We start from the raw sequence: 25,556 nt of genomic DNA on the forward strand, positions 1-25,556 counted from the left end.
CGACGATCGTGCGGCGACGGCGAACGGCTCGAGCGTCTGGTGGACGCGGCACGTGGGGTCACGTGGAGCACCAAATGGCGGGTGCTGGTTGTCGTTTTGGCGCTAGTAAAACGTGGAGCGTCAAAACTAGGGATGACGATAAGGGCAATAGGGAGAAATGTGTGCCACGCCGCTACAGTGGGAGCATATGGGCTTGTCGTCAATTGTGTTCGCCATTTGGCCGGATCTCGATAGCGTCGAATCGTCGGTGGAGGTCGATGAAGAGGGGCGTTAGGTCTAACCGAAGGGCGAGTTATGGAGCACACGGGTTGAATTCCTTCGTCTGCCAGTTCATTGCGGACAGCTACCTGTATGAGGGAGATCGTCTATTGAGTATCCTCGGAAGGAGGTGCGAAAGAAGATGGCAGCCTCAATTTCGCACCGCACAATTCGGACAACGCTATTCACAGTGGGTGACTGAAGCGAGGAATGACGATGAAGCGTCGGTGTTGGGAAGGCGCACTAATTGTTTGACAATGCGACGGCTCTTTGCATCTTCGAAACGCCTGCACTCACGAACGATTTCGTCAACTGTCGCGCAGTCTTTACAAACGAGCAAGTTAAACGCATCATGGACGATGCCTTTCAGAATAACCTTCACTTTGTCAGCCTCGGGCATGCTGGAATCGAGGTGGCAGCAAATAACTAGGGCATCAAGGATGTACGCAACGTGCAGCTGCCCGACAGGATAGGTCTTTCGCAGCGGTGCACTTGCGAGCTTGCCAAACGGGCCACGTCTCTTGTGCTTACATAAATCCCAGCTGGTCAGCTCTTCTCCAAGTGTGTCACACCACACGCGTGCTGATCCCTGGAGATGAAAGGCAAGAATTACGAGCATCACTGGTCTCACCGGTTGTGCGCAACGACGCGTTCGTGTATGCCAAGCCATTGTTCGATGTCGACACTGTCGGTGCCTTTACCGGCGAAGGCGCCACGATTGCGCGGATGAGTCAAAACGACCGATGGTTGCGGCGTCGCGGACGCTGGCGGCGCGGGTGCTAATGCCGTGCTTGACCCAGCGGCCTAGTCGTCTGTCAGCACGGTAGGACGGCCGAGGAGCAGCCCGAGTTGCGTCTTGTGCAGTTACCACAGTAAATCCACAAAAAATGAAACGGGCACAGATGTCAGGTTAAGCGCGACCGTGTTTACTATTCAGAAGATAAGGCCGGTACAAAAGTACGGCCGAACGTTAGGATAGGACAGGATAGGATAGGACAGGATAGGATAGGATAGGATAGGATAGGATAGGATAGGATAGGATAGGATAGGATATGTTTTCTCGATGGCGCATACCCACTGCGGGGGATTGTCCACGATTCGGATTGTATTATGAAGATGTTGGTAGAACTGGTAAAAGTGTCACGTGGAAACGGATAATAATATAGTATGAAGAACTTAAAAGAATCGTCTTGGGGAATCAACTATGAATTTTTCCACGGCTGAGCAGACAATCCTGTGGTAGGAGGCTCCTAGAGAAAGGATATGTAAAATGCAGAAATTTAAACCCATGTTGCGTGAACGTTGCTTCTAAAATGATTTTTTCTTAAAGAGGGAGAACGGCGGCAGAATAAAAAAAAACGATCGATGGTTTCATCTACTGCACTGAATGCGCACAGAGGGGAGGATGCCAGAGCAGCCTTGTGGCTATAAAAGCTTAATAATTAGGCTAGCTCCTATTTGTCAACTCTTTCGTCGAAGACGATCACCAGATCGTCTTCTTTGTCGCTCTCGTGGCACCGTGCCAATATAAATAAATGTGATGCTTTCAAGTCATTGTTACCATTGCGACAGGCTTTAGGTTATTCTTCTTCGCTTGGCGCTCAGAAAGAATGGTGTTGAAGCAACCGACAAAACCGATGATGATGTTAGCGTGCTGCATGACAGAGAGCGCGCGCGCGTTCGTGTAGCTATATCATACGCCCGCCAGCAAGAAGCTCAACGAAGAAGAACCGAAGACTAAAGCATAAAAGAAAACCGCCAAGAATCGTGAGAAGCCATGCTCCCGTCCGCGGACTTGGAGGACCAGCGCAAGCTGGCGTACCATGCCAGGGAAGCCGCTAAGGCCAATGTCCACCTGGACTGAGGAGGCCACCCGCCCTGGGAGAAATAAAAAAAAACTGCCGCACTTATTCAGATTGTTAAACATTTGCTCTATCTCACTCTCTCGTCAGCTCTACGCAGAAGGAGACTTACGGTCACCCAATTCTGTATAGCCTTTCGCTCAATTCGATACCCACTCTTATCGCCCACCGTTCACGGTCGGCTGGTCTCGTTTACGAGGGCGGAGCGCCGCTCACAGGACAAACGTGGAAAGGAATTTTACGGGAAAAGGCACCGCTACAATACTGCGGCCGCGATACTTCACGTGCCCATTTCTGTGGGCTATCACCATTTTTAGATAATATTAAATGGACCACGTCTTACCCACACTTCGTTACTCCGTATTCAGCTATAGCGCTCCCGCCCGGTGTCAGGATAATCTCTCGCAGAGCTTCCCACGGCTACGAGCCTAGCTAGCAGATGCAGCGGTCTAGGTCATGCACTGGTGACATGCAACAGCTTAAATACATAGCGGCTGTAAAAAAAAGACGAATAAACGGGGCAGGCGGGCACTGCGAAGAAGTTGGAACAATGAGTAGCCTTTTATCTGGTTTCTTCGCGTCTCGTTAGTTTTAAACATTTTGGTGCCTCGGTGCGGACTCGTCACCTTCATCGCACGTCTCCAAGGGCCTTCTACCCCACCGCTTCGCGCTGCGAGCGGCGAGGAATGACTGGATAACGCATCGTTCATGATCGGCGTGGAGACCAGACATCTATCAAGAGCTAATCGGATGGATCGCCTCAAGACAAAGCGGTCGGCTCGACGAGCACAGTATACGAAGATTCTGCAGGAAGCACAGTTGCTACTTACAGATCCTACCGTGGACAAGCCCAAGCTTTCAGGTGTTTTTGACCGTATATCTGCTAGCAACAACGAGCACTCGAAACTTAACGATGCATTCGAAGAGCACATTGCCGACGATGAGCTCGAAGCAGAATAGATAACTGTTGCAGAATATAACGATCAAGCTATCAGCATGCTTGCCGAGATTCGGTGCAAGATCGACGCTTTGGGACGCGTGAGCAGTACAGAGGAGTCTGCTCCTCAGAATGCAACCCCGACAGTTCCTGACGCTATGCCCATAATTGGCCCAAGGCTACCGAATCTTGATATGCCGACATTTAAAGGCGCCATTCACAAATGGGCACCTTTCTGGGAGCAGTTCAAGCAGACTGTTCATCTCAATAACGCTATATCAATAACGACGAAGTTTTTCTATTTACGGCATTATCTTGCAGGAGAAGCGGCAGCCCCCATTGCCAGTTTACCAACTTCTGAAGCTTAATTGCTACTCAGATGCCGTAGAACTTCTCAAACAACGTTTTGGCGATCGTCAAAAATAGTGCAGCACCACCTGACAGCGTTTCGCCATCTACCTCGTCCGGAAGCGACGTATGCGGCCTCAGGCAGCTGTATGATTCCGCGCAACTAAATATCCGCTGTCTTACTGCACTAAAAGTACCCACTCTCAGTTTTTCTGCAATGCTGATAGATATTCTACAGAAGGCATTGCCATACGATATCGTTCTTGCATATACGCGAGGAAAGTGAAGTCAGACTTTACGTCAACATGGGCATGATAAGAACCTCTCGGAGCCAGCACTGGCAGCTGCAACATCGGAAGCGGAGTTAAAAGAGCTGCTCATGTTCACACGTGTTGAGTTGGAAAGCCGAGAGCAGTGCAACTCATCGTCACAACGATCTGTCGATGACCGTGCTGAGAGAACTCCAGGGAGCAGCACCGCTTCCATACTGCACAATGCATCATACAGATGGAACGAGTGTTTCTTCTGTCGATCTAAGAAGCAAGGCACACGCGCCTGCAACGCCAACCTATCTCTTGTTTCCAAGAAACGGAAGCTAGCTAAGGATAACCGCTGTTATAGATGTACATCACGAGGTCACCAGACACGGTCTTGCCATGTCAAACTCACGTGCTCAGCTTGTCACGGAAGACACGCCTCGATTATGTGTGACCCGAACTACAGAAAGGAAGATACTACAGCGGAAACTTCGAGACCAGCGGCGGCTTCAGTTAACACAACAGGCATAGTCTCGTCGCAATCAGTAATGCTTTACGACAGAGATTCCACAAACGCTTGCGCAATGACGGACAGAGAAGTGTACCTGCAGACTTTTCGCGCTTTTGTCGTTAAAAATAACAGGTCCAGATACATCAGAGGGATTATGGATGGAGGCAGTCAGAGATCATTTATCACAGAAGATCTGGCGGTAAAACTACAACTGCGGGTACTGGGAGACACCAGAATTTCATTCAACACGTTTGACAATGCATCCCCAAGTTCTGCTGAAATACGAAAGGTTGTTGAAGTACCACTGCGTAGCCCGCACTGTTCCCACATCCATATTGTTCAAGCAATTATAGTTCCAGAGATCTGTCACAACATTGCTGCGCCGACAGCTGATAACAACTTCATTCGGAAGCTGCAATGTGAGGGCAAATTTCTTGCTGACGACAAGAATTTTCTTGAAGCGGATACTGAGAACTGCCTCAACTTGTTGATTGGAGCTGACCATCCTTGGGAAATCATGACGGGAGAAGTTGCAAGAAGCATAGAAATTCCAGGAATAGTCGCAATCAACACGGCATTCGGATGGCCACTGCAAGGACCGATTCGCCAAAAAGCCTTTCTTGACTGCGACGCTAACTTTATGGTCTGCGTTCTGCGAGTGGAAACGATTACTGACGATGCCCCAACCTCGCAGTTTCTACAGTCGCTCTGGCAGCTCGAAGCAATGGGCTTCACAGATTCCGGCGAACCTTCCTCTCCTGAGTCCATTGCATGGTTCCGAGGAACAATTCGCAAGGAAAATGGCAGATACACCGTGGCGCTGCCTTGGAAAGAATATCAGAAACAGCTACTTGGAAGCAACCGTGATGCCGCGCTCGCACGTCTACAAAAACTGGCAAAGAGGCTATCAATGAATGAAGGATTATTGGAGCGATACAACGCAGTTATCCGACAATATCTCCAGTTGGGACACGCTGAAGTGGCACCTAATAGTGTTCCTATTGATAGGGCCGCCTATTATATGCCACATCGGGAAGTAATACGAGAGGAATCGCTGACGACCAAGCTCCGGGTCGTCTTCGACGCATCGGCACACGCTCCAGGCTTAACATCACTCAACGACTGCCTGGATAAAGGGGTGAACCTCAACCCAGAGTTACTACAAGTACTGATTCGCTTTCGGTGGTTTCCGGTCGCCATCAACTCAGATATCGAGAAGGCATTCTTACAAGCGAACATTGTTTAACTGCGCGAACAAACGAACCACAAAGACAGCAAGGGAAAAGGACGTCCTTGTCCCTTGCTGTCTTTGTGGTTCGTTTGTTCGCGCAGTTAAACAATGTTCGCTAATATCTACCAACTCGCCCAACACCAAGTTCTTCTAAACTGCATTCTTAGAAGTTGAGATACAGGAGACCGACCGAGATGCATTCCGGTTTCTCTGGTTTGATGCCATTCCCGTCACCCAAAACAGTAACATTGTCGAAGGGCGCATGACCCGGGTACCGTTTGGATCAACATCAAGCCCTTTCATGCTCATGGCGACTATTCATCACCACTTGGACACCGCTTGTGAGGACAAAGTGCTTGCTCCTATTTTGAAGAAGTCCTTTTATGTAGACGATTTACTGGTGGGTGCAGAGACATTCGAAGATGGTCTGAGCATCTATGAGCGATCGAAGGCTATTATGCGAGATGCAGGCATGAGTCTCCGAAAATGGAAGACCAATAACCAGCAACTACAGAACATTTTCGACAACCAGGAGGAGCAAGTGGAAGGTACATCAAGGGAATCAACTGCAGTTTTGGGAATGCAATGGGATACCCAAACTGATTACTTCAAATTTTCTTCCAAATCTATAGCCCAATACTTAGCCTCTGCGCAGCCGGACATAAAACGTACACTTCTCAAGGCTGCTTCCCGAATGTTCGACTCTCTTGGTATTCTCTCGCCTTTCACCGTCACTGCAAAGCTTCTGTTTCAACGACTGTGGGTTTTAGGCCAGTCTTGGCATGACCAGTTACCAGAGGAGATCAAGACGACGTGGACAGCATGTTGCGCAGACACAATCCAGCTTGGCTTCATCAAGATTCCGCGCTGCGTGAGAGATGGGCTATATGGAGCGGTCGAGAAGGCCAAGCTGCATATATTCGTCGGCGCCAGCCTGAAGGCTTATGGAGAATGTGTCCATTTGAGAACAGTTGATGACGGCGGAACTACAGCTACATCACTAATAGCAGCGAAGTCTCGAGTAGCACCTACAAGGAATTTAACACTGCCGAAGCTCGAGCTTATGGCTGCGGTAGTAGGAGCCAGATTATTAAAATACATCCGCTCATCGTGGAACTCAACGCATTTTCCCTGCGTCATGTGGACAGACTCAACGACCACACGTTGGGAAGCTGGGACGCAGTGCTCTCGTGCTCATCATCAAACGCAGCATATGACAATTGTATGGAGATAATTTCCCGCATCTACAAGCGATATTTTCCCTACAGAGAAATAAAGAAGTCGAAACGTTCACGGAAACCATGGGTCACAAAGAAGCTGTTAAAATGATCAATAAGAAAAATAGCATGTATCAACAATTCCTGAAAAATAGCGATCCAGACACATTGGATTCGTTTAGGAAGTATAAAAATAATTTAACTAAACTTATCAAAATAGCGAAGCGCCATTATTATTCTTGCATGTTCGAGTGTGTTGCAGGGGTTAAGGAGATGTGGAGCAAATTAAATTAAATTATCACATTATATAAAGCTAATTTTACTGTAGAAGAGAGAGAACTGAAGGGGATCGAACATACAGGGGCAGAGAATTGGCTGAGAAATTTAATAATCACCTCACTTCATTGGCAGACAGCGTCAGTGACACCACTGCACTGCATTACATGTCCGCCCCACAAGTAGCTTCGTCGGTTTATCTTTCCCCAACCGATGAGTATGAGGTTATGTGTGTTTTCAAAAAACTAAAGAAAAGTAAATCGGAAGATATTGACGGTTTAAACAAGGCTCTAATCTGTTTTGTTATAGGTATATTAGTTGGCCCTTTAACATACATCTATAACCTCATTTTAGGCACAGGTATTTTCCCACAATGTATGAAGCATGCAAAAGTTACAGTATTGTTTAAGGGAGGAGACAAAAAATGATTTAGAAATCTATAGGCCCATATTCATTCTATCATTGCTTTCAAAGCCCATAGAAAAACTAATATTACAACATTATCGAATTTCTTTACAAAACACTCGGTAATTACGCCGGCTCAGTACGGTTTTAGGTCAGGGCTGTTGACAAAGGTAGCATTGCTACGACAAAAGGAAATTATATTAGGCACTATAGAGGACAGGAAACTTGCACTAGGTATATTTCTTGACTTCCCTAAAGCTTTTGACCGGATAAATCACAATACCCTTTTATAAAATTACCCTATTACGGCATCCGAGACACTACACTGAATTTAATTGCCAGTTATTTGAGCAATAGGCTACAGTGTGTAAGCATAAACACAGAACAATCGTCCTTGCAAAAAGTTACTCAAGGTGTACCTCAAGGTAGTATATTGGGGCTACTACTTTTCATTACTTATGTCAACGACATTATTAAGATAAACCAGACAATCCAATACGTCATATATGCGGATGACACTTCCTTGTTTTTCACAGGTGTGGACGTAAATGACATTATTTCAGCAGCAAACGCGACACCAGGTGACTTGTATGCATGGTCGACTGTGAACTCCTTCCAAATCAACTGCTTAAAAACCAAACCTGCTCTGTTTCGATCGAAGGGAACAACGTACACAGCTACCTCAAAGCTATACCTGAACGATTCCGCGATTGATTTTCCTTCGACAGCTAAAGCATTGGGAAGAATTTTGCACGAGCATATGTTATAGCATTCCCATAGTGAAATGGTAAGAAAAAAGCTAAGTAAGGCACTAGGCATGCTTATAAGATATAAACACACTTTTTTGTTCAGAGCTACGCTATGATCTTTTGGTGTGGGGCAGTGGCACCGTGCAATCTAAGCAAAAATTATTCGCGCTTCAAAAAAATGCATTACGTTGTACAGCAAATGCCGAATATAATGCACATACCTCGTCTTTATTCAATAAATTCAAAGTATTAGGATTTGATAACATGCATGAATATTGTTTATTAGTGTCCTTGAAAACTGAATTTAAAACAGGAAATAATAATCTTACCTCCATAGCATGCTTAGAGCGCAGCACCTCGTCTCGACCTACTAGACAGAGCGATTATTAGAAGGTTCCTCGATGCCTTTTTTTACTGACGTGATGTATTTCTTGTTGTGTTTTTTTGGTGCAAAAAAGCGGCATAACCTGCGTTTATATCGCAGCTCTTTTCCCGCATTCCACACCACACACTGTATCTTTGCCTCATGTATGAATATGTAAACATTGAAACACTGTGGTGAAATAAACTCCAACTCCAACACTGAGCTAGATCCGGGGTGACCGTAACAAGTGGGGTCAGTTTGTAAAGCACAGAGTGACTGAAATCGCAGCAATTCCTGACCCACTGGTATGGCGTTACTGCCCAGAAGACAACCCGTCAGATTTACTGACTAGGGGCGTGTGTTTAAAGACTCTACATACATGTCGCAGCTCGTGGAGGGGACCTAAATGGTTATCCCAGCCAAGATCAACCTCGCCTGCAGACTCGGACATGAGCACACCGATCTACGAAGAATCAGAGTGTGACACGCAACATGTGCTTCTTCAAGCGCCGAGAATAGTGGACGCCCTGATTGACTTAAGGAAGTTTGGCAACCTACAGAAGCTCCTGCGCGTCACCGCCTGGGTATTTCGATTTGTCGATAGATGTCGTCGTATTCAAACATCGCTCGGTGGAACTATTTCGACAGAGGAGCTAAACAAGGCTGAAATGTTCTGGACCTGTCGTGTCCAGCTCGAAGTATTCACGAATGACATTGAACACCTTCGGCTTAGAGACACTGTCCAGAAACACTTCGTACTGCGCGAGCTCCACCCTTACCTTGATGACAGCGGGCAGCTTCGACTTGGTGGCCGACTTGAAAGAATGAACGCTACGTGTGACGAAAAGCAACCAGTTATTCTACCGCAAAGGCATCCCTTCACGTCCTTAGTTGTTACTGAGGCTCACTGCAGAGTTTTACACAGCGGTGTGGCAAGCACTATGATGCAGATTCGACAGCGTTACTGGGTTACACGTGCTCGACAAAAAGTTAAACGGATCCTCAATGCTTGCTCCCGCTGCAAAAAATACCACGGCAAACCTGTAAAGGTGCAATTTGCGCCAATGACTGAAGAAAGGCTTCTCACATCACGGCTGTTTGAAGTTGTGGGATTAGACTTTGCAGGCCCACTATATGTAAAGCAACATGAGACTGATGGAGTTACATACAAAGCTTATATTCTGTTGTTCACATGTGCGACCACGAAAGCTGTACACCTTGAATTGACGAGTGAAATCTCTACAAGCTCCTTCTTACTAGCGTTCCGTAGGTTTTTAGCTCGTAGAGGAGTGCCCGCAACACTGTACTCCGATAATGCTCTCGCATTTAAGAGAGCATCGCGAGACCTATGGGACATTCGGAACACCATGAAGGGCTCTCCATTTGCATCGTTGCTCTTGAATCATCGCATAGAATGGAAATTTATTATGCCAGGTGCGCCTTGGTGGTGCGGCTGGTGGGAGAGACTTATCCGATCAGTCAACGTCTTTACGCAAAGTGCTGGGAAAGAGCAAGCTCAACAGCGAACAAACAGACTTTACTGCTGGAGGTAGAGGCGGTTATCAATTCAAGACCCCTAACCTGTACGTATACGGACGCTAGAGAGCCCTCTCCACTACGCCCTGCTCATTGTCTGGTCTGGAGCTCATTTCTTGCCTCTCGAGAGCGAACCAACAGTGACGACGAAGCTCGAAGTGCACAGGCTACGCGACGTGACCTCAGCAAGAAGTTGTGATACCGCCAGAAGCTCGTGGACCACCTGCGGATCCGATGGAAGAAAGAATGCTTCCTCGAGCTGCGGGCACTTCACCTCTACCCGTCGCATCCTTGTAGCAGCCTACAAGTAGATGACGTAGTACTCATCGAGGAACCTAACATCTCTATAGAGGTATTTGGCCACTAGGACGAGTCGTGGACGTCTTCCTTGGTCAGGATGGAATAATCCGAGCCTGCCGCGTGAAAGCTCAAGATGGCAAGCTTATAAGAAGGCCAGTGCAGAAATTGTACAAGATTGAGTTGGACAACGCTACTGGGGGGGGGGGGGGGAGTGTGCAGAAATAGACGAATAAACGGAGCAGGCAGGCACTGCGAAGAGATGTTGGAACAATGAGTAGCTTTTTGTCTGGTTTCTTCACGTCTCGTTAGTTATATACAGAGGCTGTCTAGCGTCATGCACTGCCGCCTTCCCTCCCAAAAAAGGGGTAATGCGCCGTACAAGGGACACCGTACGTTGATCCTCAATGGCAACGGCTAGTCAAACCATGCTTCTATATACATCGACCGGGCCAAACGCAGCAAAGGACATTTATTCAAATGCGTTTTTATATCGCCAAACCTACGCATGCATACCGCACGACTGCAGCTAACACGCTAACAGTGGCAATTAATACAGACGATGTACCTTTTCGCCTAGTAGACGCATTCCTTACTTACAAGAATCTTCAACTCAGAAGAATTAAGGTTCGGGCCAAGCATTCAGGGCAGTACAGCATTGCTCTCCAGTGGATAAGTAGTCGCCTGTTTCCTCTGCCCATGGCACCTAACTTTATTATATTCTTAGGGGGATGTTAGGAGTATAGACAGAGTGTATACTCAATAAGTGTACAAGCAGAGTCAATGTGGTTAAGATGGCTGAGCAGCAACAACACGCAGCAGCCAGCGTCTCGCGATATTCTTCTTCCTTTCTCTTCTTTTATCCTGCCGTAACAATCGCTCCCCAAATCCTTGCCAGGTTTTACGAACGAACGTATACAGTGACTGACCTTCGCAAATTCCTAATTGCACATGCAGCATCACAGTGTAACCCAAGTGAAAGAACAAAAACCTGCGAACGCCTCTTTGCTGCTTTGTTCCGTTATGCCAAAGGTACATGCGAAGACGTCACTGCCAGCACGCTCAGCCTTGGTGGCCAATACTTCGTCATGCCACGTGTACCTGTGTGCATCCTGCGTGTGCGCTGAGGACAGCGGAAAGTCGAAGAAAAGGCGCCGCCCAGAATAATAGCCATTTCGTTCTCCTAGGCGGCATACTCAAACTTATGCAGCTATCTCAGGCTCGTTAGTCGTGCTAGTAACCATGAAACACAGCTCAATTTTCAGTGCCCGCTTAATGATATTGTTACGAAAGGATGAAACAAGAGAGGAAGAACAAAATCGCGGCACGCTGGCTCCTGTGTGTTCTTGGTGGTCAGCCATCTTAACTATTTTGACACGTTTTGTGTGTGTGTGTGTATATATATTTTCTATACTCCCAACATCCCCGCGACATATTGGTGAGAGGTGCGGTGTACCACGGCTGGAAACGGAGCTCCGCAGTCGACGTCGCATCACTGTCCGCCCAATGAGTGACGGTGAGCACTCGGGATCAACGTCGCTGCCGCCTCCTACGTCACCGTCGCATGCTACGTCACTGTCACCTTCGGTTGTCGTTGTGCAACCCAAGGATCCTTGAATTTTCTGCGGGACTGATGGCGCCGACGCTGAAGAGTGGGTGGCCATGCACAAATGCGTGAGTGGAATCAATAGATGAGACCCTACGCTTATGCTACATAACCTGTTGTTATACCTAAAAAGCACGGCAAAGGTGTTGCACGAAAACCACGAAGAGGAGCTCACTATCTGGGACCAATGCAAAGAAAAAGTGACAGAGTTGTTTGCCAAGCCAGCCGGCAGTAAGATTGCCGCAAAGTAGGAACTGGCTCCCGTGCCCAATCCCCCACGGAGTCCTATGTCTCGTACATCCAGGGCGTGCTGGCACTTTGTCGTAAAGCCGATCACGACACGACAGAAGCTGAGAAGGTAGGGCACGTGCTCAAGGGATCTGCTGACGACGCATTTAATCTGCTAATGTGCAAAAGCTGCTCTACAGTTGATGCTATCAAAGAGTGCCGACAATTCGAGCAGGCCAGCAGCAGGTCTTGCTACCATTCGCCAGACTTCCCAATACTGCCGCAACGTCGACGTGTGATGATCAACCCGCACAGCAGCATGCGTTGCCATCAGAGCACGTCGTGAGAATCGTTAGACGTGAACTTGATGCGATGGCGCCCGCAGCTTTCTGTTCATGTAGCCCTGATGATACCCTATTTCAGATCCCCTCGTGCAAACCGTCGTTCGCCAGGAACTTGAAAACTTTGGTTTACAGTCAGTGCGTGCTGTCGCCAATCCCAGAGCTAACGAATACCCTTCTACTATTTTCGATCCACCCCGACACTTCTCTCCGCGTTATCGCAACTCCACTGAGTGGAGAACTGCGGACAACCAGTCGATATGTCGCCGCATTGGTCATGTCGCCCGATAGTGTCGCAATTCGTGGCCCTCAAGACCTCGCACGCCGACCAACCTGAGCCGTTTTGATGGAAATGCCCGCGATGTTTCGCCCACCACCGATACTAACAGCACCAACAACTCTGATCGGAACACGTGGTACAGCAGCTCACCAGTCTCGTGCACCGCAAACACGTCGCCTTTTGTCCCCTGCGGCTCTTGGCCGCACCGTTTCGGAAAACTAGGAAATGCAGCCCTTGGAGGTGGTGCTGCATTGCCGACTACTGCAGCAAATCCTGTGTCCGTGCCCACAAGGAGTAGTGTAATTGACGTTAAAATAGACGGCTTACCTGTCCAACCACTCGTTGACACTGGATTCCACGTATCTGTGACGAGTGCTAGCCTACGTAGACGTTTAAAAAAGGTCCTCACCCCAGCAGCTGCCCGAGCGCTTCGTGTGCCCGATGGCGGCGTGCTGGTTGTTCTTGGAATGTGTACTGCGCGTTTACTTAAAGCCGGCCACCCTACTTTTGTTCTCTTTGCGGTGATCGACAACTGCCCTCACGACGCTATCCTCGGACTCGACTTTTTATCCACTCATTCTGCTCTCATGGACTATGCGATCGGCATTCTTCAGCTAGAACTGCCTCAACTCACCGATGCTCCGGGCACCGCCCCACAGCACTTGTGCTCGCTTCACGATGTGCGTCTGTCCCCGAGGCAGTTACTTACGTCACTTTCACCGCCCGGCCAAAGGTTCCTGATGGTGAATATGTGCTTCGCCCCATCATCGACGTGCTTTTGAACAGGACCGTTGCTGTTCCACATACGCTGGTCACGGTTACTAATAACGATGTAGTTCTACCGCTTCTGAATTTCAGCCTCTGCACTCAAGTGATTCCGGCCGGCATGTTTTTGGTCAGTGTTTCTAGTGGTTCCGAATTTGATATTGAGAGTCTGAATGCCGAGCGCGGTTTATTAGCACCATTTGCAACTCACAGCTTTGGTTCCTTAACTTAAGATTTCGCGAAAATGATTGCACCTGACCTCACCTCTGCACAGGCCACGGACATACGTCTCTGCTTGAATCGTACATTGACGTCTTTGATTTCGGCGACAGGGTTTCAGGCCAAACATATCTTGTTCAGCACCGTATGAACACTGGAGATACCAATCCTATTCGTAGGCGTCCCTATCGTGTATCGCATGCTGAGCGTCAAGTCATCCAATCAGAAGTGGAGAAAATGCTCCGCAAAGGGTTCATCGAGCCGTCAGCCAGTCCTTGGGCTTCGCCTGTCGTCCTTGTGGAAAAGAAAGATGGTACCTGGCGTTTCTGCGTCGATTGTCGCCACTTAAACAAGATCACGCGAAAAGACGTCTACCCACTAAAACGCATCGATGACGCCTTGGACTGCTTGCACGGAGCTAAACACTTCTCCTCCATCGATCTTCGACCGGCTATTGGCATATTTCAGTTGATGAAATGGACCGCGAGAAGACGGCCTTCATCACAGATGGCTTATAAAAGTTCAAAGTCATGCCCTTTAGCCTATCCAGTGCTCCTGCGACATTTGAACGTATGATGGACTCTCTTCTGCGAGACTACAACTGGACCACCTGTCTCTTTACCTTGACGACGTTATTGTTTCTCTCAGGTTCGGAAGCCACTTTACCGACTCGCTGCCATTCTTGCGGTCTTCCGAAAAGCCCGCTTCTAACTGAACTCCTCGAAGTGTCCATTCGTGCTCCTTCAGATTACCATGTTGGGTTACCTCGTTGACGCATCCGGTGTCCAACCAGATCAGGAAGAAGTTCGCGCCGTACGCAGTTTCCTTGTGCCACGTTCTGCATCTGACGTGCGCTGCTTCGTCGGCCTGTGTTCTTACTTTCGCCGTTTCGTCAAGAACGTCGCCGCCGTTGTAAAGATCACGCCATTCTCACAGGGTACGGAGCAGGCTCACGCGTTCGCCGCTCTCATCGGATTTCTGACCACTCCTCCTATACTTTCCCACTTTGATCCATCTGCACCGAGCGAAGTCCACACTGACGCAAGCCCCCATGGTATCGGCGCTGTTCTCGCCCAACAACAGAATGATACCGAGTGCGTGATAGCTTACGCCAGCCGCCTGCTGTAACCTGCTGTGAGAAATTACTCCATCACCGAGCGGGAGTGCTTGGCTTTAGTTTGGGCTGTCACCAAGTTCCGGCCATATTTGTACGGCTGCACGTTTTCGGTCGTTACAGACCACCACGCACTCTGCTGGCTGTTTACCCTCCGGGACCCGACAGGACGGCTTGGTCGCTGGGCTTTGCGGCTCCAGGAATTTTCGTTTGTTATCAACTATGAGTCTGGACGTCTGCACAAGGACGCTTACTGCCTCTCTCGTCACCCCGTGGATACCCCTGAGCCTGCTGCACATGATCCGGTGACCTGCGTGATGGCTTTTACTGACATGACCGACATGCGCGCTGAACAACAACGGATGAATCCTTACAGTCCGTTATCACCGGAGTGCAATCTGGCAGCACTGATGGTACGTGCCGCATGTTTGTGCTGCTTGACGGCATCCTCTACCACCGCAATATGAACCCTGACGGCCCTGAGTTGCTCCTTGTCCTCCCTCGTCATCTGCGATTCATCGCTCTCGAACAACTTCACGATGCACCGACGGCGGGACACCTCGGCGTTTTGCGTACATATGACCGCGTACGACACCGATTCTTCTGGCCGGGTCTCTACAGCTCCGTGCGTCGTTATGTCGCAACTTGCGAATTGTGTCAGCGCCGGAAGAAACCTTGCCACCTGTCGGACGACTCCATACAACTGAAGTTCTCTCTGAACCGTTATTTTGCGTAGGCCTTGACCTGCTTGGCCCTTTTCCGACGACGACTAGAGGGAATATTTGGATCGCCGTCGGTACTGACAACGCGACACGCTACGCGATAACAAAGGCTTTGCCGACTAGTTGCGCAACAGACGTCGCCGATTTTCTCCTCCATTACGTTATTCTCCACCACGGTGCACCTCGACAATTACAGACCGCGGCCGCTCGTTCTTGTTTCGAGTTGTGGACGACTTCCTCCGCTCTAGTGCCACTGAGCACAAGCTGTACACCGCCTACCACCCACAAACGAACGGTCTTACGGAACGTCTCAACCAAACAATCACAGAAATGCTGTCGATGTACGTCTCCAACGATCACCGCGACTGGGACGCCACGCTGGCCTACATGACGTTCGCGTATAACTCGTCCCGACATGACACCACAGGATATTCACCCTTCCATCTTTTGTATGGTCGCGACCCCACATTGCCGTTTGACACCATCCTCACCTCTGTGCCACGTGTTGCAACTGAGTACTCTCGTGAAGTCATCGATCGCGCTCACATGGCAGGTCAAGTCGCCAGATCTCGTTTATTAGCCTCGCAGCATATACAAAAACAGCGTTATGACCGGTGCCATCACGATGTGCAGTTCGCGCCAGGTGCTTGGGTGCACCTCTGGTCTCCATGTCGTTGGGTTGGCCTCTCCCAGAAGCTTCTCTCTCGCTACACAGGGCCTTATGAAGGCCTACGTCAAGTTAACGACGTAAATTACGAGATTGCGCCGATACGGTATGATGCATCCTCAAGTCTGACGCCTGTTGACGTCGTCCACGTTTCGCGGCTGAAGCCATACTTCTCTCCCAATTCTTCACCAACCATGCGCCGAGATGGCGCTTCACCACCCAGGGGTCCTGTTACGGATGGATGAAAGAAGAAAGGAAGAAGTAGATTGCCAGACGCTGGCTGCTGCGTGTTGTTGGTGGTCAGCTGTGACTCATTTTGTGTGTATATATATATATATATATATATATATATATATATATATATATATTGTAAATGCAATCTTCTATACTACAAACATCCCCGTATCGTTATCTACATCCGGGTGCCTGCAAGGGCGTGCGCGGGTCGAGACAGCTTTGACTCCCACTCCATCCTTCCTGAGGTGTCTAGATCGCTTCGAAGTAGAGTATTATTCAAAACCAAATGGCACTTTACAAAGCATTTAAAGTCCAGGTACAACAAAATTTCACTTCCGATAAATTGGCTATAAATGAGTACCGTATATACTAGCGTTGAGGATTGGGCGAGTTGGTACTTAGTACATTCTAAAACTGGTACAGCGCAACACAGAAACGAAGAAACAAGCTTTCACAAGAATCTTCACAGCAAGTAAGATTTCTTGATCAGCTTAACCGTGCATGACAGAATTGCACGTTCTGTAACTTCTGATGGTGTAGTCTACATATCGCTGTGACGTTTTGTGAGGTGTTGTGACGACATTTCTAGATGTTTTCGTGTAGCTATATATTTCGTGGAACTTGAAAATAAACCAGTTGGAAGCCAACGGTCTGGTCTTTCATCTGGCCGGCTCGGCTTACTTCCTTTCTATGTTGGGCTGCACCACTTTTAGAAGTGTATATACTATTATAGCAATATTGGCACAGATGCGGGGCTGGTAATTGCCTAATATTATTTTTTGTGACAGCCCACAAGAATCACCTCAGGAGACAGCACGTGCACGCCTTGGCGGATATGACGCAAGCCCCATACGTATTCTCGATGTTTTGAATTCCGCGCCCTTTCACCGAGCGAGTGGTGTTTTTCTCAGTTTCGGTGTCGATAAGGTATTTTTTCTAGTATATCCTAAGGCAACCCACTGTGTTTCAAGCATAATATTTCACACGAACTTCGCTTTTTCCTACGTTGTCTGCAACTAGCCCACTTTTGCTGCCGGTAATCTTAATGTAGTTTATTGAAGTGGTAAGGCACAATATTGTTTTTCGTTCATAAGACAGCGATCCCTCTTTGATGAGTCCTGTAGAGAAAGGGCCATTAATTTGTAATTTCTGCACGTTGCTCGTCCCAATACCCCTCCCCTAGACAAAAAACCTAGTTTATCATTTCATTTCTTTGCCACCATTATAGAGGGCGCTATAGCAGGACTATATCACTATAAGTTGATTGCTTTCAGGGACCTGCCAAACTGTACGTTTTAGGTGCATTCCACGCTAGAAGACAGGATTTCTTTGCGTATGCTTGTAGTTATGTTGTCCGCGGGATAAACCCTTATTGTAAAAACTAACACTTAACACATGAGCAAAACATCCCTACACTTTAGGAAGAAACAACATGAAATATAATATTGTCACGTGGTAGTGACGTTAAAGAACACAGTAGCAGTACTGTGAAGGACAAAACTAGCTTTTATTGGGCGAACCTGTGCCCACAAAACAGGCTACACTTAAAGCACAACGATAGCGGCGAACACAGTCGGTGATCGTCGAAAATCTGATCTGCGGGTCAAGCGCGTCGGCTTTTATAGAGCAGTCGTCGAATGTTCCAGACTAATCGTTAGGACCCGCGTGCCTTCCACAAAGTTCTACACCATTCGTGTCACGCGATGAAATCAGATAACACAAGGTTCGGCGACAACAGAAAGCCGGGTAGAAGCATCGATAGCTTTCCAGAAACTTCGGATACATGCAGGCGCGTTCCGCGCTGCGCGATTACAGTTGTTAAGCGGTGAAACGTGGTCGCCCGATAAAGATAAGTACACGTGTCAATACCCCCCTCTTAAAAAGCATCGACCCGATGCTGCAAACAAACGAAGGTAATAAACAAAAGCACTCGTAGCAAAGAAAAGAACAAAAATGACGAAGTACGTCAGCGTCCGTAAAAGGGTTTAAGGCGCACCACGTGGACCACTTCAGATCGTGCGCGGCGCCGCTGTGAATGCGAAATGCCGTCTGCCAAGACCTCATAGTCCAGAGCGCCAATACGTCGGATGACCTTGTAGGGTCCGAAATAGCGTCGGAGTAGTTTCTCACTGAGTCCTCGTCGGCGTATCGGGGTCCAGACCCAAACACGGTCGCCAGGCTGGTACTCGACGAAGCGTCGTCGGAGGTTGTAGTGTCGGCTGTCGGTCCTCTGCTGGCTCTTGATTCGCAGGCGGCCGAGCTGTCGGGCTTCTTCGGCGCGCTGGAGATAGCTGGCGACGTCAACATTCTCTTCGTCAGTTACGTGCGGCAGCATGGCGTCAAGCGTCGTCGTCGGGTTCCTGCCGTAAACCAGCTTAAACGGCGTGATCTGTGTTGTTTCTTGCACCGCCGTGTTGTACGCAAAGGTTACGTACGGCAGGACCGCGTCCCACGTCTTGTGTTCGACGTCGACGTACATTGCTAGCATGTCGGCGAGGGTCTTGTTCAGGCGCTCCGTGAGACAATTCGTCTGCGGATGGTAGGCAGTTGTCCTCCTGTGGCTTGTCTGGCTGTACTGCAGAATGGATTGGGTGAGCTCTGCTGTAAAAGCCGTTCCTCTGTCGGTGATGAGGACTTCTGGGGCACCATGTCGCAGCAGGATGTTCTCGACGAAAAATTTCGCCACTTCGGCTGCGCTGCCTTTCGGTAGAGCTTTAGTTTCAGCAAAACGGGTGAGATAGTCCGTCGCCACGACGATCCACTTATTCCCGGATGTTGATATTGGAAACGGCCCCAAGAAATCCATCCCAATCTGCTGAATGGTTCAATCGGCTGTAGTAATCCTGCTGGCCTTGTCGGTGGTGTCTTGCGTCGTTGACAGTCTCGGCATGTCTTGACGTAACGGGCGACGTCGGCGGTCAGACGTGGCCAGTAATACCTTTCCTGTATTCTCGACAGCGTCCGGGAGAATCCGAGGTGCCCAGCGGTTGGATCGTCGTGTAGGGCGTGCAATATTCCTGGACGCAGCGCTGACGGTACAACAAGAAGGTAGCTGGCGCGGACTGGTGAGAAGTTCTTCTTCACGAGCAGGTTGTTTTGTAGCGTGAACGAAGACAACCCGCGCTTAAATGCCCTAGGGACAACGTCGGTGTTCCCTTCCAAATACTCGACGAGACCTTTTAGCTCCGGGTCGGCTCGTTGCTGTTTAGTGAAGTCTTCCATGCTTACTATCCCAAGGAAGGCGTCGTCGTCCTCGTCGTCTTGCGGCGGGGGATCAATGGGGGCGCGCGATAAGCAGTCGGCGTCGGAGTGTTTTCTTCCGGACTTGTATATTACCGTGACGTCATATTCATAGTCAGAGCGCGGTTTCCTTCGAAGTTGGGAATTAGTGGGTTTAAACACCTTGCGGTGTATATTGTGAACCGACTACCAGTGAAACCGCTGTTACGTGCAGCTGTACTTGGCGTCTCTGCGTGTAGCGCATAATTAGCCGCACGGCAAACTAGGCCTGGAAGTTATCAGTTATCAGCGAGGTTACGCGGTCACCTAGTGAGATGTGTTCATGTTTGCTTGTGCGCGCGTGACACTGTGCTTGTTAACTTAGTATGCCTATGTTTATACGGCCGATAAAACTACTATCCTTACTTCGTGTAGCTGTCCACTAATTAGCTATCGAAATAGATGCTTCGCTTTTCGGGGTAAACTGCGACTTTTCGAACCAACACTGCAACCTCACGTTGCCGATTTCCACCGATTTAGCGCTTCCATGAACTTTGGGACACCGCGCTTCGGCGGACGTCACCTACGCTTCGGACTGGACGGACATCTTGGCATTCCAGCACAGCGTGAAGCGCTGCCTCAAGATATATCAGTTCTGCGCGACAGACACAGGCTCCATCCTGTAGCGAGTGTTTCACAAACCGATTGCAGTGCCACATTAGCGATAATAAGGGGCACTTAAAGAACCACCATTTGTGTTTGTAGCAAGCGCGTATGGTTGCACTTGACAACCACAAATACTTCTAGACCTTTCCTTCCTTTACCGCATCTATTTCTTAACAGTTGAAGAATCAGTACCTACACGTACTACACTCCGGGTGTTCGCTATTCTTCCTGTCCAGATTTTCGGCGTTTTGTGCATTCACTGTCAAATTTCACGCTCAAGAAACGTAAACACTGCGAAGTGTGGACGCGGACATTTTAAGCAGCCGGCTGTGCATGGCGTGCTAAGCCACGGCCAGCAGTGACGGGTGGCCAAGCTGTGTGCTTGGCCTCCCGTGGCTACACCCACCGGCGTCGCCTTCCCCGGCGCCGACGGACAGCGCGGAGCACTGCATGTCCCCGAGGGCGGCGTGCACGGGCGTGCCCGCGGGGATGCCGTACCAGGGGTGCTCCAGGCAGCCGGCCACGGCGCCCGGCTCGACCACGGCCGGCAGCAGGTCCACCGGGAAGCCCGCCTCGCGGAGCCTGCGAACACGTGGATCGCCAAGCACAGCTAGAACTAAAGCTGTAGGCTGCTCCCACGAGCTCTAGTTTAGCACTGTGTGGACCAATGTTATGCTCTGCCAGGATAGGAACTCTTTCAGCCCACAGTGCTTCGTTAATGTTACAGTCAGAGATGCCCGGGGGTGCAGGACACCAAACATTCAAACTATTTGCGTCTAAACTACACGCGTCCTACAGCAAGCTCGTAAAATTAATGCGCGCAAGAAAACTTCTTTCTTATATCGCAGATCGACTGTACAGCAATCTGGCAACACTGACGGGCGACAAAATAAAATGCATTTTGCGAAGCCAATATGCGACATATAAACATGTTTTAGTTCTTGCAGGTGCGTTTCTGGTGGTATTATTTCTGCAGGCGCTATTTGGTTTGTGCTTGTTTTATTTCTTGCGCCAAGAAAAACTACGTAGGCTTGTGCAAATATCAATCTCTTGGTTCGAAGCGAAATAGAAGCTAACATTAGTGTGAATTAATGTCCAAGCGAATAGTTGCCATTGTTGTGGCGTCTTTATAAAACCGTCACTTTGCCAACATATCTAAGAAAAGTTGGTTCTTCACTTCAAAAAAGGAAACAGCTTCATCTCTAGAGTGAGTTTATTTTCAAAGTGCCGTTATTCAGATGTTTTACTGAGAATTGCAAGTTCACCGTTTCTTATTCATTAGACGAACTGCTCGGCTCGTTCGGAAGGCCAGCCCAGGCAGCTTAGGCAGTTGGCATGGCTGCCGCCTCAGCCCAGAGACCGGCCCTTCCTCTTCGTCTGTCGCCGCCTCACAGCAGTCACGCGCATTCAGCCGCGCCATTCAAATAGTCCAAACTCCTATCACATTTCCCCCCAAGTTCAGGAAGTCGAGGAGGGTAGCACTACGGAGTATCACGAGTCCCACAGTTCACGCTATTACTCTCATGACACATTAGTCCGGGTCCGTAGCTATTCTACTTAGACAGTCTGCACCAACGTTGTCACAGCCACGAATGCACTCTGCATGAAAGTCGTAATCTATAAGAAGTAAACTCCAACGTAGTACGCGACTGTTCACGTGCTTCGCCGAATTGAGCTATCGCAGTGGTTGGTGGTCGGACTGCAGGGTGAACGGTTTACCGTAAAGGTACACATGAAATTTCTGTACAGCCCACACTATGGCGAGGCACTCCCTCTCAATTGTCGAGTAGGCAGCTTCACGCGGCAAAAGCTTCCGGCTAGCGTAGGACACGGGATGCAAACGCCCGTCGTGTTCTTGCGAAAGAATTGCTCCGAGACTACTCGAAGAGGCGTCCGTGCGTAGCAGAAAGTGTTTGCTCAAGTCTCGAGCCTTTAGTACAGGCTGCTGTGACAACAGCTCCTTAAATCGCATAAATGCCTCTTCGTGCGGTGTCTGCCAATTCAGCCGGTTCGGAGAGCCCTTCTTCGCAAGGTCGGTGAGTGGATGGGCAAGCTCAGCGTAGTTCGGAATAAAGTACCGGTAATATCCCCCAAGTCCTAAGAAGGCCCTGAGCTCCTTCTTCGTTTCAGGTCGTTTAGCAGTGTTGATCTTGTTGGCGGTGTCTTTCAAGGGCTGTAAAACGCTTGTTTACAGCCCTTCAGCCCAAGTCATTGACTTGGGCTGATTGTAAATCCGAAGCAACGTTGAAAGTGTGCAAGCAGCGGCAACAGACGGCCCAAGTTGGCGTTTATCGTCACCTGCTTTCTCACGCTGAGAAATTAACTTTGTCGTTGGTTTTAGCTAGGCATATTCTTATAAAGTTGGCGTCCAAGTACGGCGGTGTACTTCGCACAACAAGCCATGGCCCAGGCAGAACGAGCCATAACAACGCGTATAGTTGCACTGACTACGTTCACGGAAGATGTTATTCCCGCGAATCTTGCTAACGGCGTCTGAACAAAGGAAGCCTCGCACGCGTTTCGAAACTCAGGAATTGGGTTTCGCTTCACGCGAACATGGAGAGCTACAGCTCGACGTCAGTGGCACCAAGACGTCATAGCGCATGCGCACTACGGGCCCTAAGCGCTAAGCGAACGGCGTCGAGATGCATTAGTGCGAGTGAGGGGCTCCAGGCAAAACGACATTGCCGACCAGATAATGCGGCGCACGTGTGCTTAGATATTGCCAGGCTAGTTTTTATGCGTTGTAAAAGACGTCATTTCGCTTGCACTCTCACTCCTAACTACGACGTATGTATAGACGAGGGACGTTCCCAAAGTAAGCTTCGTCTTTCTTTTTTTGAATAAGAAGATGGTACACCAGGTGAAGCAAACAATCGCCATAAGATTCCATGCCCGTTGCTGGTTCAGCGACGGGGGAGGAATTACGCATGCGTAGAGCACCGAAGAAGAGACAGTAGTAGCAGAGCGGCGTGCCCTAGGTTATTCGAGTACAAATCACGATGGCAGACAGACGTGTGCTCACAACGTAATCACCAATGCAAGTGCGTGGAAGCGTTCATGTTTCGTCTCTCTTCTTTGTCCGTGTTTTTAGTGCGCGCAGTAAATAATAGTAATTCAAAGGTAAGAATGGGCACCTGTTACCTGCACCTGTTCCCCGCTCGAGGCAAGAGCTGCCACCTGTGTGTTGGTCGGGACATTCTTCTATAAGGAATGAGGGAACTTGCATGCTGTGCTGAATTGCTCAACACATTTTAGGAAATGAGGAAGTGCTGCAAAGCCCGATTTACATACTTTGAGCAACGAGGGAAGACTGAAAAGACCAACTTACGTCTTCTTGGAGATTTTTGAAGTGCTGAAAGGGACAATTTAGAGGTGTTACGAAACTAGGAAATAATGGAAAGTCAAACGTACACATTTAGGCTATGAGGAAAATATAAGGACGCCAGCCCACATGTTTTACAGCTTGAAAGCGCAACTTACAAATTCAGAAACTGATTTTTTTTATATATCACAGGCACATTTCCCTCTTACCTCCCAGTGAGAAACGTTTCACAAAGAGGCGTGCGTCCAACTTTACATACTGCCTAGTTTCCACTGTTAGGGACAGTGTTCAACCAACGGCATCGATCATTCCAGTGACGAGAAATCGTGCATGCGAAGGGTAGTCTTCCGAATTAGTCACCCGTATCCAGATATTTTGCAGGCCAACGTTGAGACGAAAACACCGCTGTCCCCGCAGGGTACGCTTGTATACCCCTTGACCATTCGTCATCGTCAGCCTATTGTTGTGGTCTGTTGTATTTAGTTTCGTTATTCATTTCAGTTCTTTATTCCCCAGGGGGTGCTTCTGTTCTTCATTACATATATGGTTGTATACGTTGAATAAACGGCTTCTTTACATCGGGACGGCTGGAGTCTGACTTCCACCTTCGGTCAACACCACATTGGCGCCGAAGATGTCGTGAACGTACCCCCAGCCCCGCTGCGCCGTCCGTATCCGCCCACCATGAGATTAACTGGGCTTGCTCCGCCACCGTGGGCTTGCTCCGCCACCGTGGGCTTGCTCCGCCACCGGCCGTCCGTCATTGCCATAGGAGCAGTGGTAGCAGATGTTCAACGTGTACTTGCTGGCATCCGCAGCCGCCGCATTCAAGCCGGAGCAACGCAAGGCTATTCTTTTGCATTGTTTGGAGGCGGAGGGCCGGCGCATTTATCAGACGCTACATGCAGGGACCAGCGCCGCAGAACCGGCAGCGCCAAGTGCCGCAGCACTCGCCGATGACAAGTCTGTCGTGGCCCCTCTTGACGAATACGGCTCTGCACTCGCCGCACTACGGCACCAGTTTTCTACGTCGCGCAACGTTATTATCGAGCGTCATTGCTTTCGCCGCCGCAGCCAACACACAGGCGAGTCCGTTCATGACTTTGTTGCCGCTCTACGGGAGCTAGCGTCACATTGTTCGTTTGCCTCGCAAGATAATGCTCTGCGGGATCAATTCGTTGCCGGCGTAGCTTCCAATCGCGTACCTGAGCGGTTACTGCTCGAGGGTTCCACACTTTCTTTCGAGAATTCTGTTCGAATTGCACTTCAGTTTGAGCAGGCGGCTAAAGAGCTAAAGGAGCTTTCTGCTTCGGTCGAAGCAATTTCATTGCGGCAGCGTCGTAAACCATCCTTGCATTCTTCGAAAAAAAGGAATTCGCAACCGGCAGCGACCTTTGAGCAGAATTTAACGAGGAGCGCGGGCGGCTCACGTGCGCCGCAGCGGAGCCGCCCCCCCTGAGCGGAACCGAGAACAGAGTAGTCGCTCTGGTTCGCCACGTTGTTTCCGATGCGGCTCGCGGGACCACATCGCGTCAGCGCCGCAGTGCCCAGCGCATGGCAAGACTTGTTCATTTTGCGGTCGCAAGGGCCCCTTTCAAAGGGTATGCAACCGCAAGCTAACTGAAATGCAAGGCCGAGTCCGTAAAGTTGAATTTTATGAAGACGTTTCGTCATCTAGCAGTGCTGATCAAGTTTTGACTGTGCGACGTCCCGCGCGTAGCGGAATTCATATTCAAGTGCAAGTCGCGAACGTCACTTTGACATTCCTTGTAGATTCAGGGTCGTCTGTTTCAATCCTGTAGGAGCAAGAATTCAGTCGATATTTACAAAGCATTCCGCTCCTGCCTGCTCCGCATGTTAGTCTGTTTGACGACTCTCAACGGCCGATTCCCGTGCTAGGTTGTTTCCAGGCAGACGTT

General features: G+C 49.3%; 1 protein-coding gene across 2 annotated transcripts in view; it reads right to left on the reverse strand.

Annotated features, from left to right (window-relative positions):
• Positions 1-25,556, reverse strand: part of LOC126524289 (sedoheptulokinase-like) — a 265,319-nt gene that overhangs the window by 24,512 nt on the left and 215,251 nt on the right. For both annotated transcript variants that reach the window (XM_072287417.1, XM_050172622.3), the window contains exon 2: positions 20,719-20,894. In XM_072287417.1, coding sequence (XP_072143518.1) covers positions 20,719-20,894 — 176 coding nt within the window. The remainder of the gene's footprint in view (positions 1-20,718; positions 20,895-25,556) is intronic.

The sequence above is a fragment of the Dermacentor andersoni genome, chromosome 3 (assembly GCF_023375885.2).
Source record: "Dermacentor andersoni chromosome 3, qqDerAnde1_hic_scaffold, whole genome shotgun sequence".
NCBI classification, from domain to species: Eukaryota; Metazoa; Arthropoda; class Arachnida; order Ixodida; family Ixodidae; genus Dermacentor; species Dermacentor andersoni.